At 45.8% G+C, this 18,529-nt stretch overlaps 1 protein-coding gene across 1 annotated transcript; it reads left to right on the forward strand.

The window, feature by feature from the left end:
* Window positions 1-1,063: 1,063 nt before the first annotated feature.
* On the forward strand, window positions 1,064-4,397 carry LOC125552110 (ankyrin repeat-containing protein ITN1-like). The gene is made up of 4 exons (XM_048715588.1): window positions 1,064-1,333; window positions 1,423-2,247; window positions 2,658-3,067; window positions 3,149-4,397. Exons 1-4 carry the CDS (start codon window positions 1,312-1,314, stop codon window positions 3,977-3,979), a joined length of 2,088 nt encoding a protein of 695 aa, XP_048571545.1. The 5' UTR covers window positions 1,064-1,311; the 3' UTR covers window positions 3,980-4,397.
* The last annotated feature ends 14,132 nt before the right edge of the window (window positions 4,398-18,529 follow it).

Here is an 18,529-nt window from a genome sequence, read left to right on the forward strand (position 1 = left end):
CGCATTAGGAAAACATTCAAGGGACAAAAGGAGGTTATAAACTCGTCTCCCATAAAAACGGTTAAGGGAACACACGCCAATCCCCAAGGGTCGGTCTTGCCTAGTCGAAGCCACTGCATGCCCACAACACTTGTGCTGGAAATAACAGAAAGAAGTTGACCATTAACTTGAGATCAATACGAAGATACATGAAGCGCCCTTGCATAGTGGTCGAGGCATGAGTTTTGATTTGGGTGTTAGTATTCTAATTTAATTATAGGATTAGTTTAGAGTTATGAGCTCTGCTTTCTCAAATAATTTTGCTCATGCCCGTGCATCTCAGAAGGACCAGGGACGATGTAAACACTGTCTCCCAAATCCAATAACGAAGATAACCACAACTTATGTGGGAAATCCGAAGAATACTTATACATTATCGCCATCGCTACATAAGAGGCAATGCCTTTTTTTTACAACCGAAGGCCCAACTAAGATACCAGACTATGAAATGTAGATGGAAACAAAGTCATGAGGTTCTCTTCCATGGCGCGGTCGTCAGAGTAGCCGGTGAGGTAAAGGAACCCAGTGACACGGAGTCGGGGCATTGCTCTCACCAGTGGCGGCTACGTTTCATGAGCAACACTCTATATCATAACATAACCGGTTTTTAATGGAATCTACATTTGGGTGTAGAGAAGGGAAATCAAGCAGGTGCTTTACCGGTTTTGAATTAAAATTCGTGATGGGTGCGATTTCTAGCGCGCGGAGAAGATTAGTGGATTTAATCATTGGTTCCCGTGTGCATCTTCTCCATGCAATCGCATAAATCATACTAGAGCTTTTTATCTTTTCTAAAAACAAAATTGCAAATAAGAGCATCTGCTCATACAGTTTTCTTTTCATAGCTGCAATACTAGTTTTCAGTTATTGGGGGCGACAGGGTCTTGTGCAACGCAGAAGGAGATAATAATTCGTGACGGAAAGCGACAAAAGCCCCCCATATGCAAATGCTATGGCCAGTCAGGCCAGGCAGGTGGCGCTGCGCACCAAACCGGCGCCAGCCATCCACATAAACAAACCCACACACCCACACACCAGACGGGGGAGACTGAAAGCAAACGGAGGCCGAGCCGCTTCTCCGATTGATTTCGTTCCATCATCATCATCTCACACAGCCAAAAGACCGCGACGCGCCCCTCTCCTCGCTCCCGTCCCCCTCGCGATTTGATTCGCCTCCCCACCTCCCGTTCCGCTGCCCCATGCCGCCCGCCCGCCCCCTGCGCGCCGACTCCTCTTGACCCCGTCCCCGGCGACGACGCCGCCGCCGCCGCCATGGCCGTCGATTCCGACAGAGGTATTGCTCCACTGATCCCTTTGGTTTGGCTTGGTCTGATCGGGCCCTTCTGTGGTGATCCTTACTTGTGCTGTGTTGGGTGGGCGCAGGGGAGGGGGATTTGGAGATTGGGTTGGCGTCGCCGGGGTCGGAGGGAGGAGGGGTCTCGCCCGTCGCCCCAGGCCGCCGGGCGCTCGAGTCCTGCCTCTCCGGGAAGCGCCTCGACCAGTCGCCGTCGCCGTCGCGGGCGGTCAGGCGCCCCGCGCTAGTCATGTCCAGCTCCGGGAAGCGCCTCGACCAGTCGCCCTCGCCCTCGCGCCCGGCGCTGGTCATGTCCCGCTCCAGCAACCGCCTCGACCAGCCGCCCGGCCGCCCGGTGCTGGCCATGTCCCGCTCCAGCAACCGCCTCGACCACTCGCCGGCGTCGTCCTCGTCCCCGACGCCCGCGAAGGGCCCGGCGCTCGTCATGTCCGGCTCCAGCAAGCGGCTGGAGCAGTCGCTCGCGTCCCCGTCCCCGTCGCCCAAGGCCGGGGCCGCGGCGCCGCCCGTGCTGGTGCTCTCCAACTCCGGAAAGCGGATGGACCAGGCGGGCCGGAAGAAGTACGTCAAGCAGGTCACGGGCCGGCACAACGACACGGAGCTCCACCTCGCCGCGCAGCGCGGGGACCTCGACGCCGTGCGCCAGATCATCGTCGAAATCGACGCGCAGATGACCGGCACCGGCGAGGAGTTCGACAGCGAGGTGGCGGAGATCCGCGCCGCCGTGCTCAACGAGCCCAACGAGGTCGGGGAGACCGCGCTGCTCATCGCAGCTGAGAAAGGGTTCATCGACGTCGTCCTCGAGCTGCTCAATCACTCTGACAAGGAGAGCCTTGCGAGGAAGAACAAATCAGGATTCGATGCTCTGCATGTCGCTGCAAAGGAAGGCCACCGAGGTGAGCACTCACAAACACTTCAATACTAAACCACTTCTGATTGTTCATATCTTTCTTTACATGGGAACACGGGAGCTTTGGACCTTGTTTGTGTCTAGACTAGAATCTCATAGTTTGCATGAAGAAAGGGTTTTATGGATTCCTAAGTTAATTGATCGCCATGGTTTTATGGGTCTAGCCAAGGTTTTATGTGTTTTTAATCTACTCTTTGATCAATCTCCATGGATCCTATTGTTGTTAGTTTTGCAGTGCTGAAATTGACCTGCTCTGTATGATAACTGCGGTGTGTCATTGCCTACACAAGCTAATTAATGAACAAGTATTAGTCCAACATTCATGCTGTTTCATCTTTACTCCATATTTCTGTGGTATTTATATGAAGAAAGATGGACATCTAACACTGCTTGTAGATATTGTGAAGGTACTCCTGGACCATGATCCATCCCTTGGGAAGACGTTTGGCCAATCAAATGTGACTCCTCTGATAACTGCGGCGATTAGAGGCCACCTCGAGGTAGTGAACCTTTTGCTGGAGCGAGTTTCTGGGTTGGTTGAACTATCAAAGGCAAACGGAAAGAATGCATTGCATTTCGCTGCCCGTCAGGGGCATGTTGAAATAGTTAAGTCTTTGCTAGTCAGTGAAGCTCAGCTTGCTCGGAAGACTGATAAGAAAGGACAGACCGCTTTGCATATGGCGGTTAAAGGAACAAGCGCTGCAGTTGTTAGAGCACTCGTGAATGCTGATCCGGCCATAGTTATGCTACCTGACAAAAATGGCAACTTAGCTTTGCATGTTGCCACCAGGAAGAAAAGATCAGAGGTATTCTTCTGCCATGTTAAATCTTGTGCGCAAAACGCAATAATTTTCTTCTCGTGTCTCACAAACTGGTGTCTGTTGCAGATTGTGAATGAGCTTCTGCTTCTTCCGGACATGAACGTGAATGCACTGACTAGGGATCGCAAGACTGCATTTGACATAGCAGAGGGTCTTCCATTATCAGAGGAGTCTGCGGATATAAAGGATTGTTTATCCCGTGCTGGTGCAGTGAGAGCAAATGATCTGAACCAGCCTCGGGATGAGCTGAGAAAAACAGTGACTGAGATCAAGAAGGACGTACACACTCAACTTGAGCAAGCCAGAAAAACCAACAAAAATGTGCATGGCATAGCAAAGGAGCTGAGGAAGCTCCACAGGGAGGGCATCAACAATGCAACAAACTCTGTCACAGTTGTGGCTGTGCTCTTCGCCACAGTTGCATTTGCTGCGATATTCACGGTGCCAGGCGGCAACGACAACCATGGTGTAGCAATTGTTGTGCATGCGGTATCCTTCAAGGTGTTCTTCATCTTCAATGCCATCGCCTTGTTCACATCATTAGCAGTAGTGGTGGTCCAGATAACACTTGTTAGGGGCGAGACCAAAGCAGAGAGGCGAGTTGTGGAGGTGATCAACAAGTTGATGTGGCTGGCTTCTGTATGCACCACGGTGGCATTCATATCCTCCTCTTACATAGTGGTGGGTCGGCACTTCAAGTGGGCGGCGCTGCTGGTGACCCTCATCGGCGGGGTGATCATGGCCAGTGTGCTCGGCACGATGACATACTATGTGGTGAAGTCCAAGCGCACGCGGTCGATTAGGAAGAAGGTGAAGTCAACAAGGCGGAGCGGCTCAAACTCATGGAACCACAACTCGGAGTCGGATTCCGAGATAGACCGGATATACGCCATATGAGGGTGATCTCCGGTCTTCTATGGATCCTCAGTGTTTTCGGCGGCGCCACACGACACGGATGTAAAAAGAAAGGTGGGATGGCACTCAATATGAACAGCTTTCACCCTCCAGGTGCCAAGGGTTTTACCGTATACATTCCAATAAGCTGGTGTTCCTGGATCGGCAGGAGGAGCCAGGACGCGACGGTCGTGTTGTATACATCTTCTACAGATAGATTGTGATCATCAGAATATGCATGCAGCCTGTGCTGTGCTCCCTATGCATGGCTGGCTGGCTGGCCTTCATAAAATTTCTCTCAGCCTTTTTCTGTACCTTTTGTTAATATGCTGTGGTAGCAGAATGGTCGGTATGTGTACTTAGCACTCTGTACCTTGTATTTCATCTGATAGCTGAGAAGGTTCTAGAAGCTTCTAGTGAAGTCTGGCGATTGCCTCCTTGCTGCTCTCTTTTTCACGGCACGTGAGAACTGCCAAGATTTTCCATGATCTCTTCCACAGGACAGGACAAACCTGGAGTGGTAGTGATAACAGTGTAACACGAACAAGTCGCCTGCAATAGAGACGGGGCGATCAAGACGTGGGGTAGGAAAGCTTGACCTGGCGAGTCGTGCGTGAGAGTGAAACCGCATGCTTGCGGGCCGGTGGGTGGAGAAACGTCACGGAGGCAATATTAGGTGGTTTTCCTGCGAGCAGATAACCGTGGCGCCTCAGCTCATTTGACTTGTGATCTGGGGTCGCGGTCGTCTGCTCAAGTCAGTCCCTGCCACCACATGATTAACTTTGATCAGCTCGGCAAGTTGAAGGGTCACTTAAGTTGCTGCATTGAAAGTTGAAACTCCTTCAGTGGCTGCCACACACCGTACATTTCAGAAAGGCTCAGAAGAAGAAAGCCCGCAGCGACAAAAGCATCGAAGGATTTTTTGGAGGCTAAAGAGAGGAGGCCTTTGCTTTACACTTGTTGTGGTCTGGTCTTTCTTTTCTTTACTTCGTGCTTAAGTTCATGGGGGCGGATGGGAGCTCAAGGAGGAGGAGGCTGGTACGGTGGTGCGCCACCACCGATCCAGCCGAAGATTTCACTTTGTTTGGGGCTTTACGCATATACGGATCTTGCAAAGATCACATATAAAAGGGTATAGGCCGCGTCTTGGAGAGTATAAAACCCTTGCGCTCTTTTCTTTAGTTCATGGAAAAGTTGTTCTCCCGGCCTCCACATTTGGAGATGCCCTTGCAAAGTTTAGCTCCGCTAAATTTTACAACGAAAGAAAACTTCAGCTTCTTGTGGCCTTCTACAAATATATGGCACGCCAATTTGACGTGTTATCGGGATAAAAAGAAGCAAAAGATAAAAGCAACAACACTAATGTTTGCTATTATGAATCATTGTAATTGTATTTTTGCATGAATGTTTATATTATTTTGTGCAACTCATAAATGGAACGACTTTTCAATGAAAAACCCATAGATTCATAGTGTTGTGTTCACCATGTATTTATTTACTCTGGTTTTTGAAACTTGCAAAAAAAAGTTCAGATTAAAAAAGCACCATAGTCCACTGGCCAAGATTAAGGGCCAGTTCTTTTGAGTGCCTCTGTGGAAATAAGCTGCTCTAAAAATAAGTCACAAATAAACTGTTGTGGAAATAAGCCCATGAAATTAAGCTATTCAGTTCTTTTCAGTTCCTGCAATTTAGCTTATTTCCTCATATGTCAGGTGAACTCCACCTATGCTGTCTCAGCATAGCCGGTCCCAAGCCCGGGTAAAGGAGGTGGGTTGTGATAGGCTTGGCGAGCCAACGTAAAAACTCAGCCACTCTTATGGAGATGAAACCCAAAAGATTTTCGTTGGGGTGTAACCCTCTCAACGACGCACCACATCGGAACTCGGGTGTGGTGGAAAATGGGCAAGGGCCGGGCCGTCACCCCCCAGGTGGCGCGCTGTATCTTGATCCGGATACGGTGGCAAGTGAGCGAGGATCGGGTCGTCGCATCCTTAGTGGCGCGCTACATCGGCGTCCGGATGTAGTGGAAAATGAGCGAGGGTCTTCGCATTTGACTCGACAAGTGCGAAGGGTAAGGAAGCTAGCCGAGCCTAGGAGGATTCGCTTAGGTAGCTGGAACGTAGGGTCTCTAACAGGGAAGCTTCGGGAGCTAGTTGATGCAGCGGTGAGGAGAGGTGTTGATATCCTTTGCGTCCAAGAAACCAAATGGAGAGGACAGAAGGCGAAGGAGATGGAAGATACCGGCTTCAAATTGTGGTACACGGGGACGGCTGCAAACAGAAATGGCGTAGGCATCTTGATCAACAAGAGCCTCAAGTATGGAGTGGTAGACATCAAGAGACGTGGGGACCGGGTTATCCTGGTCAAGCTGGTAGTTGAGGACTTGGTTCTCAATGTTATCAACACATATGCCCCGCAAGTAGGCCACAATGAAAACACCAAGAGAGAGTTCTGGGAAGGCCTGAAAGACATGGTTAGGAGTGCACCGATTGGTGAGAAGCTCTTCATAGGAGGAGATCTCAATGGCCACGTGGGTACATCTTGTTGGAGAATGCACTATTTCAAAAAAAAAAAAATCCTACGATCACGCAAGATCTATCTAGGAGATGCATAGCAACGAGACAGGAGAGTGTGTCTATGTACTCTCGTAGACCGAAAGCGGAAGCGTTTAGTAACGCGGTTGATGTAGGCGAACGTCTTCACGATCCAACAGATCAAGTACCGAACGCGCGGCACCTCCGCGATCTGGACACGTTCAGCTCGGTGACGACCCTCGTACTCTTGATCCAGCTGAGGCCGAGGGTGAGTTCCGTCAGCACGATGGCGTGTTGACGGTAATGATGAAGTTACCGACGCAGGGCTTCGCCTAAGCACTACGACAATATAACCGAGGTGGAATACTGTGGAGGGGGGCACCGCACACAGCTAAAGATCAACTTGTGTGTCTATGGGGTGCCCCCTCCCCGTATATAAAGGAGGGGAGGAGGAGGAGGGTCGGCCTCAAGGGGCGCGCCCAAGGGGGGATTCCTACTCCTAGTAGGAGTAGGTTTCCCCCTTTCCTAGTCCAAGTAGGAGTAGAAGGAAGGAGAGGAAGAAGAGAAGGAAATGGGGGGGGGGGGCTAGCCCTAGTCGAATTCAGTTTGGGCTAGGGAGGCGCGCCACCTCTTGGACTACCTCCTCTCTTCCACCACTAGGCCCATAAGGCCCAATAACTTCCCGGGGGGGGGGGGGGGGGGGGGTTCCAGTAACCCACGATATTCCGAAACTTATCCGAAACGATCCGAACCATTCCGGTGTCCGAATGTAGCCTTTCAATATATGAATCTTTATGTCTCGACCATTTCGAGACTCCTTGTCATGTCTGTGATCACATCCGGGACTCTGAACAACCTTCGGTACATCAAATCACATAACTCATAATACATATCGTCATCGAACGTTAAGCGTGCGGACCCTACAGGTTCGAGAACTATGTAGACATGATCGAGACACATCTCCGGTCAATAACCAATAGTGGAACATGGATGCTCATATTTGTTCCTACATATTCTATGAAGATCTTTATCAATCAAACCGCATAACAACATACGTTGTTCCCTTTGTCATCGGTATGTTACTTGCCCGAGATTCGATCATCGGTATCATCATACCTAGTTCAATCTCGTTATCGGCAAGTCTCTTTACTAGTTCCGTAATGCATCATCTCATGACTAACTCATTAGTCACATTGCTTGCAAGGCTCATAGTGATGTGCATTACCGAGAGGGCCCAGAGATACCTCTCCGATACACGGAGTGACAAATCCTAATCTCGATCTATGCCAACTCAACAAACACCATCGGAGACACCTGTAGAGCATCTTTATAATCACCCAGTTACGTCGTGACGTTTGATAGCACACAAGGTGTTCCTCCGGTATTCGGGAGTTGCATAATCTCATAGTCATAGGAACATGTATATGTCATGAAGAAAGCAATAGCAATAAACTAAACGATCATAGTGCTAAGCTAACCGATGGGTCTAGTCCATCACAGCATTTTCTAATGATGTGATCCCGTTAATCAAATGACAACTCATGTCTATGGTCAGGAAACTAACCATCATTGATTCAACGAGCTAGTCAAGTAGAGGCATACTAGTGACACTCTATTTGTCTATGTATTCACACATGTACTAAGTTTTCGGTTAATACAATTCTAGCATGAATAATAAACATTTATCATGATATAAGGAAATATAAATATCAACTTTATTATTGCCTCTAGGGCATATTTCCTTCAGTCTCCCACTTGTACTAGAGTCAATAATCTAGTTCACATCGCCATGTGATTTAACACCAATAGTTCACATCGCCATGTGACCAATACCCAAAGGGTTTTACTAGAGTCAATAATCTAGTTCACATCACTATGTGATTAACACCCAAAGATTACTAAGGTGTGATCATGTTTTGATTGTGAGAGAAGCTTAGTCAATGGATCTGTCACATTCAGAGCCGTATGTATTTTGCAAATTTCTATGTCTCCCTCCTTGACTTGATCGCGGATGGAATTGAAGCGTCTTTTGATGTGTTTGGTTCTTTTGTGAAATCTCGATTCCTTTGCCAAGGCAATTGCACCAGTATTGTCACAAAAGATTTTCATTGGACCCGATGCACTAGGTATTACACCTAGATCGGATATGAACTCCATCCAGACTCCTTCATTTGTTGCTTCTGAAGCAGCTATGTATTCCGTTTCACACGTAGATCCCGCCACGACGCTCTGCTTAGAACTGCACCAACTGTCAGCTCCATCATTTAATGAAAATACGTATCCGGTTTGTGACTTAGAGTCATCCGAATTAGTGTCAAAGCTTGCATCAACGTAACCATTTACGACGAGCTCTTTGTCACCTCCATAAACGAGAAACATATCCTTAGTCCTTTTAGGTATTTCAGGATGTTCTTGACCGCTGTCCAGTGATCCACTCCTGGATTACTTTGGTACCTCCCTGCTAAACTAATAGCAAGGCACACATCAGGTCTGGTACACAACATTGCATACATGACAGAACCTATGGCTGAAGCATAGGGAATGACTTTCATTTTCTCTCTATCTTCTGCAGTGGTCGGGCATTGAGTCTGACTCAACTTCATACCTTGTAACACAGGCAAGAACCCTTTCTTTGCTTGATCCATTTTGAACTTCTTCAAAACTTTATCAAGGTTTGTGCTTTGTGAAAGTCCAATTAAGCGTCTTGATCTATCTCTATAGATCTTGATGCCCAATATATAAGCAGCTTCACCGAGGTCTTTCATTGAAAAATTATTATTCAAGTATCCTTTTATGCTATTCAGAAATCCAGTATCATTTCCGATTAACAATATGTCATCTACATATAATATCAGAAATGCTACAGAGCTCCCACTCACTTTCTTGTAAATACAAGCTTCTCCAAAAGTCTATATAAAACCATATGCTTTGATCACATTATCAAAGCGTATATTCCAACTCTGAGATGCTTGCACCAGTCCATAAATGGATTGCCGGAGCTTGCACACTTTGTTAGCACCTTTTGGATCGACAAAACCTTCCGGATGCATCATATACAACTCTTCTTTAAGATATCCATTAAGGATTGCAGTTTTGACATCCATTTACCAAATTTCATAAAATGTGACAATTGCTAACATAATTCAGACATACTTAAGCATCGATACGAGTGAGAAAATCTCATCGTATTCAACACCTTGAACTTGTCGAAAACCTTTTTCGACAATTCGAGCTTTGTAGATAGTAACACTAGCATCAGCGTCCGTCTTCCTCTTGAAGATCCATTTATTCTCTATGGCTCGCCAATCATCGGGCAAGTCCACCAAAGTCCACACTTTGTTCTCATACATGGATCCCATCTCAGATTTCATGGCCTCAAGCCATTTCGCGAAATCTGGGCTCATCATCGCTTCCTCATAGTTTGTAGGTTCGTCATGGTCAAGTAACATGACCTCCAAAACAGGATTACCACACCACTCTGGTGCGGATCTTGCTCTGGTTGACCTACGAGGTTCGGTAGTAACTTGATCAGAAGTTTCATGATCATTATCATTAGCTTCCTCACTGATTGGTTTAGGCATCACTGGAACTGATTTCTGTGATGAACCATTTTCCAATTTGGGAGATGGTACAACTACCTCATCAAGTTATACTTTCCTCCCACTCACTTCTTTCGAGAGAAACTCCATCTCTAGAAAGGATCCATTTTTAGCAATGAATATCTTGCCTTCGGATCAGCGATAGAAGGTGTACCCAACAGTTTCTTTTGGGTATCCTATGAAGATGCATTTCTCCAATTTGGGTTCGAGCTTATCAGGTTGAAGCTTTTTTCTCATAAGCATCGCAGCCCCAAACTTTAAGAAACGACATCTTAGGTTTCTTGCCAAACCACAGTTCATATGGTGTCGTCTCAACGGATTTAGATGGTGCCCTATTTAACGTGAATGCAACTGTCTCTAATGCACAACCCCAAAATGATTGTGGTAAATTGGTAAGAGACATCATAGATCGCACCATATCCAATATAGTACGGTTACGATATTCGGACACACCATTACGCTATGGTGTTCCAGGTGGCGTGAGTTGTGAAACTATTCCACATTGTTTTAAATGAAGGCAAAACTCGTAAATCAAATATTTGCCTCCACGATCAGATCGCAGAAACTTTATTTTCTTGGTACGATGATTCTCCACTTCACTCTGAAATTCTTTGAACTTTTCAAATGTTTCAGACTTGTGTTTCATTAAGTAGACATACCCATATATGCTCAAATCATCTGTGAAGGTTAGAAAATAACGATATTCGCCACGAGCATCAACACTCATCAGACCGCATACATCAGTATGTATTATTTCCAATAAGTTTGTTGCTCATTCCATTGTTCCGGAGAATGGAGTCTTAGTCATATTGCCCATGAGGCATGGTTCGCAAGCATCAAGTGATTCATAATCAAGTGATTCCAAAAGCCCATCAGCATGGAGTTTCTTCATGCGCTTTACACCAATATGACCTAAACGACAGTGCCACAATTAAGTTGCACTATCATTATTAAACTTATATCTTTTTGGCTTCAATACTATGAATATGTGTATCACTACTATCGAGATTCAATAAAAATAAACCACTCATCAAGGGTGCATGACCATAAAAGATATTACTCATATAAATAGAACAACCATTATTCTCTGATTTAAATGAATAACCGTCTCGCATCAAACAAGATCCAGATATAATGTTCATGCTTAATGCTGGCACCAAATAACAATTATTTAGGTCTAATACTAATCCCGAAGGTAGATGTAAAGGTAGCATGCTCACCGCGATCACATCTACTTTGGAACCATTTCCCACGCGCATCGTCACCTCGTCCTTACCCAATCTTCGTTTAATTCGTAGCCCCTGTTTTGAGTTGCAAATATGAGCAACAAAACCAGTATCAAATACCCAGGCGCTACTGCGAGCATTAGTCAGGTACACATCAATAACATGTATATCAAATATACTTTTCACTTTGCCATCCTTCTTATCCGCCAAATACTTGGGGCAGTTCCGCTTCCAGTGACAAGTCCCTTTGCAGTAGAAGCACTCAGTCTCAGGCTTAGGTACAGACTTGGGCTTCTTCACTTGAGCAGCAACTTGCTTGTTGTTCTTCTTGAAGTCCCCCTTCTTCCCTTTACCCTTTTTCTTGAAACTAGTGGTCTTGTTAACCAACAACACTTGATGCTCCTTCTTGATTTCTACCTCCGCAACTTTTAGCATTGCGAAGAGCTCGGGAATTGTCTTATCCATCCCTTGCATATTATAGTTCATCATGAAGCTTTTGTAGCTTGGTGGCAATGATTGAAGAACTTTGTCAATGACACTATCATCAGGAAGATTAACTCCCAGTTGAGTCAAGTGGTTGTGGTACCCAGACATTCTGAGTATATGTTCACTGATAGAACTATTCTCCTCCATCTTGCAGCTGTGGTACCCAATCCGGGCATTTGCTTGAAATACTAACTTCAACTCCTGGAACATCTCATATGCTCCATGACGTTCAAAACGTCATTGAAGTCCCAATTCTAAGCCATAAAGCATGGCACACTGAACTATCGAGTAGTCATCAGCTTTGCTCTGCCAGACGTTCTTAACGTTATCAGCAGCATCTGAAATAGGCCTAACACCTAGCGGTGCTTCCAGGACGTAATTCTCCTATGCAGCAATGAGGATAATCCTCAAGTTACGGACCCGGTCCATGTAGTTGCTACCATCATCTTTCAACTTAGCTTTCTCTAGAAACACATGAAAATTCAATGGAACAGTAGCATGAGCCATTTATCTACAACAACATAGACATGCAAAATACTATCAGGTACTAAGTTCATGATAAATTAAGTTCAATTAATCATATTACTTAAGAACTCCCACTTAGATAGACATCCCTCGAGCCATCTAAATGATCACGTGATCCATATCAACTAAACCATGTCCGATCATCATGTGAGATGGAGTAGTCTTCAATGGTGAACATCTCTATGTTGATCATATCTACTATACGATTCACGTTCGACCTTTCGGTCTCCAGTGTTTCGAGGCCATATCTGCATATGGTAGGCTCGTCAAGTTTAACTGGAGTATTCTGCTTGTGCAAAACTGGCTTGCACCCGTTGTATGTGAACGTAGAGCTTATCACACCCGATCATCACGTGGTGTCTTGGCACGGTGAACTGTAGCAACGGTCTATACTCAAGGAGAACACTTATACCTTGAAATTTAGTGAGAGATCATCTTATAATTCTACAACCATATGATGTCTACTACACAACCTTCTTCTTGTAGACGTTGTTGGGCCTCCAAGTGCAGAGGTTTGTAGGACAGTAGCAAATTTCCCTCAAGTGGATGACCTAAGGTTTATCAATCCGTAGGAGGTGTAGGATGAAGATGGTCTCTCTCAAGCAACCCTGCAACCAAATAACAAAGAGTCTCTTGTGTCCCCAACACACCCAATACAATGGTAAATTATATAGGTGCACTAGTTCGGTGAAGAGATGGTGATACAAGTGGTATATGGATAGTAGATAATAGTTTTTGTAATCTTAAAATATAAAAACAGCAAGGTAACGAATGATAAAAGTGAGCGTAAACGGTATTGCAATGTGTTGAAACAAGGCCTAGGGTTCATACTTTCACTAGTGCAAGTCCTCTCAACAATAATAACATAATTGGATCACATAACTATCCCTCAACATGCAACAAAGAGTCACTCCAAAGTCACTAATAGCGGAGAACAAACGAAGAGATTATGGTAGGGTAAGAAACCACCTCAAAGTTATTCTTTCCAATCAATCTGTTGGGCTATTCCTATAAGTGTTACAAACAGCCCTAGAGTTCGTACTAGAATAACACCTTAAGACACAAATCAACCAAAACCCTAATGTCACCTAGATACTCCAATGTCACCTCAAGTATCCGTGGGTATGATTATACGATATGCATCACACAATCTCAGATTCATCTATTCAACAAACACATAGAACCTCAAAGAGTGCCCCAAAGTTTCTACCGGAGAATCACGACGAAAACGTGTGCCAACCCCTATGCATAGGTTCATGGGCGAAACCCGCAAGTTGATCACCAAAACATACATCAAGTGAATCACGTGATATCCCATTGTCACCACAGATACGCACGGCAAGACATACATCAAGTGTTCTCAAATCTTTAAATACTCAATCCGATAAGATAACTTCAAAGGGGAAACTCAATCCATTACAAGAGAGTAGACGGGGAGAAGAAACATAAGATCCAACTATAATAGAAAAGCTCGCGATACATCAAGATCGTATCACCTCAAGAACATGAGAGAGAGAGAGATCAAACACATAGCTACTGGTACATACCGTCAGCCCCGAGGGAGAACTACTCCCTCCTCATCATGGAGAGCACTGGGATGATGAAGTTGGCCACCGGAGAGGGATTCCCCCTCCGGCAGGGTGCCGGAACGGGTCTAGATTGGCTTTCGGTGGCTACGGAGGCTTCTGGCGGCGGAACTCCCGATCTATTGTGCTCCCCGGCCGTTTTAGGGTATATGGAGATATATAGGCAGAAGAAATACATCAGGGGAGCCACGAGGGGCCCACGAGGGTGGAGGGCGCGCCCAGGGGGGTGGGCGCTCCCCCCTGCCTCGTGGCTTCCTCGTTGCTTCCCTTACGTGGACTCCAAGTCTCCCGGGTTGCTTTCCTTCCAAAAATAAGTTCCGTGAAGTTTCAGGTCAATTGGACTCTGTTTGATTTTCCTTTTCTGCGATACTCTAAAACAAGGTAAAAACAGAAACTGGCACTGGGCTCTGAGTTAATAGGTTAGTCCCAAAAATCATATAAAATAGCATATAAATGCATATAAAACATCCAAGGTTGACAATATAATAGCATGGAACAATCAAAAATTATAGATACGTTGGAGACGTATCACCATACTAAGCAAATAAGATGCATAAAGGATAAACATCACATGCAATCAATATAAGTGATATGATATGGCCATCATCATCTTGTGCCTTTGATCTCCATCTCCAAAGCACCGTCATAATCACCATCGTCACCGGCTTGACACCTTGATCTTCATCGTAGCATCGTTGTCGTCTCGCGAACTATTGCTTCTACGACTATCGCTACCGCTTAGTGATAAACTAAAGAAATTACATGGCGACTGCATTTCATACAATAAAGAGACAACCATATGGCTCCTGCTAGTTGCCGATAACTGTTACAAAACATTATCATCTCATACAACAATTTATATAATCACGTCTTGACCATATCACATCACAACATGCCCTGCAAAAACAAGTTAGACGTCCTCTACTTTGTTGTTGCAAGTTTTACGTGGCTACTACGGGCTTCTAGCAAGAACCGTTCTTACCTACGCATCAAAACCACAACGATTTTTTGTCAAGTGTGTTGTTTTAACCTTCAACAAGGACCAGGCGTAGTCATACTCGATTCAACTAAAGCTGGAGAAACAGACACCCACTAGCCACCTGTGTGCGATGCACGTCGGTAGAACCAGTCTCATGAACGTGGTCATGTAATGTCGGTCTGGGCCGCTTCATCCAACAATACCGCTGAATCAAAGTATGACATGCTTGTAAGCAGTATGACTATTATCGCCCATAACTCTTTGTGTTCTACTCGTGCATATAACATTTACGCATAAACCTGGCTCTGATACCACTGTTGGGGAACGCAGTATTTCAAAAAAAAAATTCCTACGATCACGCAAGATCTATCTAGGAGATGCATAGCAACGAGAGGGGAGAGTGTGTCTACGTACCCTCATAGACCGAAAGCGGAAGCATTTAGTAATGCGGTTGATGAAGTCGAACGTCTTCAAGATCCAACCGATCAAGTACCGAACGCATGGCACCTCTGCGATATGCACACGTTCAGCTTGGTGACGTCCCTCGTACTCTTGATCCAGCTGAGGCCGAGTTGAGTTCCGTCAGCATGACGGTGTGTTGACGGTGATGATGAAGTTACCGACGCAGGGCTTCGCCTAAGCACTACGACAATATGACCGAGCTGGAAAACTGTGGAGGGGGCACCACACATGGCTAAAGATCAACTTGTGTGTCTATGGGGTGCCCCCTCCCCCGTATATAAAGGAGGGGAGGAGGAGGAGGGTCGGCCTCAAGGGGCGCGCCCAAGGGGGGATTCCTACTCCTAGTAGGAGTAGGTTTCCCCCTTTCCTAGTCCAAGTAGGAGAAGAAGGAAGGAGAGGAAGAAGAGAAGGAAAGGGGGGCCCAGCCCCCTAGCCCTAATCCAATTCGGTTTGGGCTAGGGGGGGAGTGCACCACCTCTTGGCCTGCCTCCTCTCTTCCACCACTAGTCCCATAAGGCCCAATAACTTTCCAGGGGGGGGGGGTTCCGGTAACCCCCAGTAGTCCGAAACTTATCCAAAACGACCCGAACCATTCCGGTGTCCGAATGTAGCCTTCCAATATATGAATCTTAATTTCTTGACCATTTCAAGACTCCTTGTCATGTCCGTGATCACATCCGGGACTCTGAACGACCTTCAGTACATCAAATCACATACCTCATAATACATATCGTCATCGAACGTTAAGCGTGTGGACCCTACGGGTTCGACAACTATGTAGACATGAACGAGACACATCTCCGGTCAATAACCAATAGCGGAACCTGGATGCTCATATTGGTTCCTACATATTCTACGAAGATCTTTATCGGTCAAACCGCATAACAACATACGTTGTTCCCTTTGTCATCGGTATGTTACTTGCCCGAGATTCAATCGTCGGTATCATCATACCTAGTTCAATCTCGTTACCGGCAAGTCTCTTTTACTCGTTCCGTAATGCATCATCCCGTGACTAACTCATTAGTCACATTTCTTACAAGTCTCATAGTGATGTACATTACCGAGAGGGCCCAGAGATACCTCTCCGATACATGAAGTGAGAAATCCCAATCTCGATCTATGCCAACTCAACAAACACCATCGGAGACACCTGCAGAGTATCTTTATAATCACCCAGTTATGTTGTGACATTTGATAGCACACAAGGTGTTCCTCCGGTATTTGGGAGTTGCATAATCTCATAGTCATAGGAACATGTATAAGTCATGAAGAAAGCAATAACAATAAACTAAACGATCATAGTGCTAAGCTAACAGATGGGTCTAGTCCATCACACCATTCTCTAATGATGTGATCCCGTTCATCAAATGACAACACATTTCCATGGCTAGGAAACTTAACCATCTTTGAGTAACGAGCTTGTCAAGTAGAGGCATACTAGGGACACTCTGTTTGTCTATGTATTCATACATGTACTAAGTTTCCGGTTAATGCAATTCTAGCATGAATAATAAACATTTATCTTGATATAAGGAAATATAAATAACAAATTTATTATTGCCTCTACGGCATATTTCCTTCACATCTAACACAAGTTTTGAAGGGGCGCATGGGGGCTTTGGCTATGCCATCAGGAATCAAGAAGGAGAATATGTCTTAAGCTTTGCTCTAGCCTACAATATGATTGTAGCTAACACCCTCTTTAGAAAGAGAGAATCACATATGGTGACTTTTAGTAGTGACCAACACTCTAGCCAGATTGATTTCATCCTCTCGAGAAGAGAAGATAGGTGTGTGTGCCTAGACTATAAGGTGATACCCGAAGAGAGTGTTGTACCCCAGCATAAGCTGGTGGTTACTGACTTCCGCTTTCGGATTTGTGTCCAGCGGGATAAGTGTGCCAAAGTTGCTAGAACAAAGTGGTGGAAGCTCAAGGGGGAGGTAGCTCAGGCGTTCAAGGAGAGGGTCATTAAGGAGGGCCCTTGGGAGGAAGGAGGGGATGCAGACAATGTGTGGATGAAGATGGCGGATTGCATTCGTAAGGTGGCCTCAAAGGAGTTTGGAGTGTCCAGGGGAAGGAGAAGCGAAGATAAGGATACCTGGTGGTGGAATGATGATGTCCAAAAGGCGATTAAAGAGAAGAAAGATTGCTTCAGACGCCTATACCTGGATAGGAGTCCAGACAACATAGAGAAGTACAAGATGGCGAAGAAGGCTGCAAAGCGAGCTGTTGGTGAAGCAAGGGGTCAGGCATATGAGGACCTCTACCAACGGTTAGGCACGAAGGAAGGTGAAAGGGAAATCTATGAGATGGCTAAGATCTGAGAGAGGAAGACGAGGGATATTGGCCAAGTCAAATGCATCAAGGACGAAGCAGGCCAACTCTTGGTGAAGGACAAGGAGATTAAGCATAGATGGCGGGAGTACTTTGACAAGTTGTTCAATAGGGAGAATGAGAGTTCTACCATTGGACTGGATGACTCCTTTGATGAGACCAGCATGTGTTTTGTGCAGCGAATCCAGGAGTCTGAGGTCAAGGAGGCTTTAAAAAGGATGAAAGGAGGCAAGGCGATGGGCCCTGATTGTATCCCCATTGAGGTGTGGAAAGGTCTCGGGGACATAGCGATAGTATGGCTAACCAAGCTTTTCAACCTCATTTTTCGGGCAAACAAGATGCCAGAAGAATGGAGATGGAGTATATTAGTACCAATCTTCAAGAACAAGGGGGATGTTCAGAGTTGTACTAATTATCATGGAATTAAGCTGATGAGCCATACAATGAAGCTATGGGAGAGAGTCATTGAGCACCGCTTAAGAAGAATGACAAGCGTGACCAAAAATCAGTTTGGTTTCATGCCTGGGAGGTCGACCATGGAAGCCATTTTCTTGGTATGACAACTTATGGAGAGATATAGGGAGCAAAAGAAGGACTTGCATATGGTGTTCGTTGACTTGGAGAAGGCCTATGATAAGATACCGCGGAATGTCATGTGGTGGGCCTTGGAGGCACACAAAGTCCCAACAAAGTACATTACCCTCATCAAGGACATGTATGATAATGTTGTGACAAGTGTTCGAACAAGTGATGTCGACACTGATGACTTCCCATTAAGATAAGACTGCATCAGGGGTCAGCTTTGAGCCCTTATATTT

This window comes from Triticum urartu, chromosome 4, assembly GCF_003073215.2.
Source record: "Triticum urartu cultivar G1812 chromosome 4, Tu2.1, whole genome shotgun sequence".
In the NCBI taxonomy this organism is placed as follows: Eukaryota; Viridiplantae; Streptophyta; class Magnoliopsida; order Poales; family Poaceae; genus Triticum; species Triticum urartu.

Coding starts and splice junctions, on each gene's coding strand:
- LOC125552110 (XM_048715588.1), top strand. CDS start 1,312: ATGGCCGTCGATTCCGACAGAG. Junction 2,248..2,657: donor TGCAAAGGAAGGCCACCGAG/GTGAGCACTCAC, acceptor CACTGCTTGTAG/ATATTGTGAAGGTACTCCTG. Junction 3,068..3,148: donor CCAGGAAGAAAAGATCAGAG/GTATTCTTCTGC, acceptor TGTCTGTTGCAG/ATTGTGAATGAGCTTCTGCT.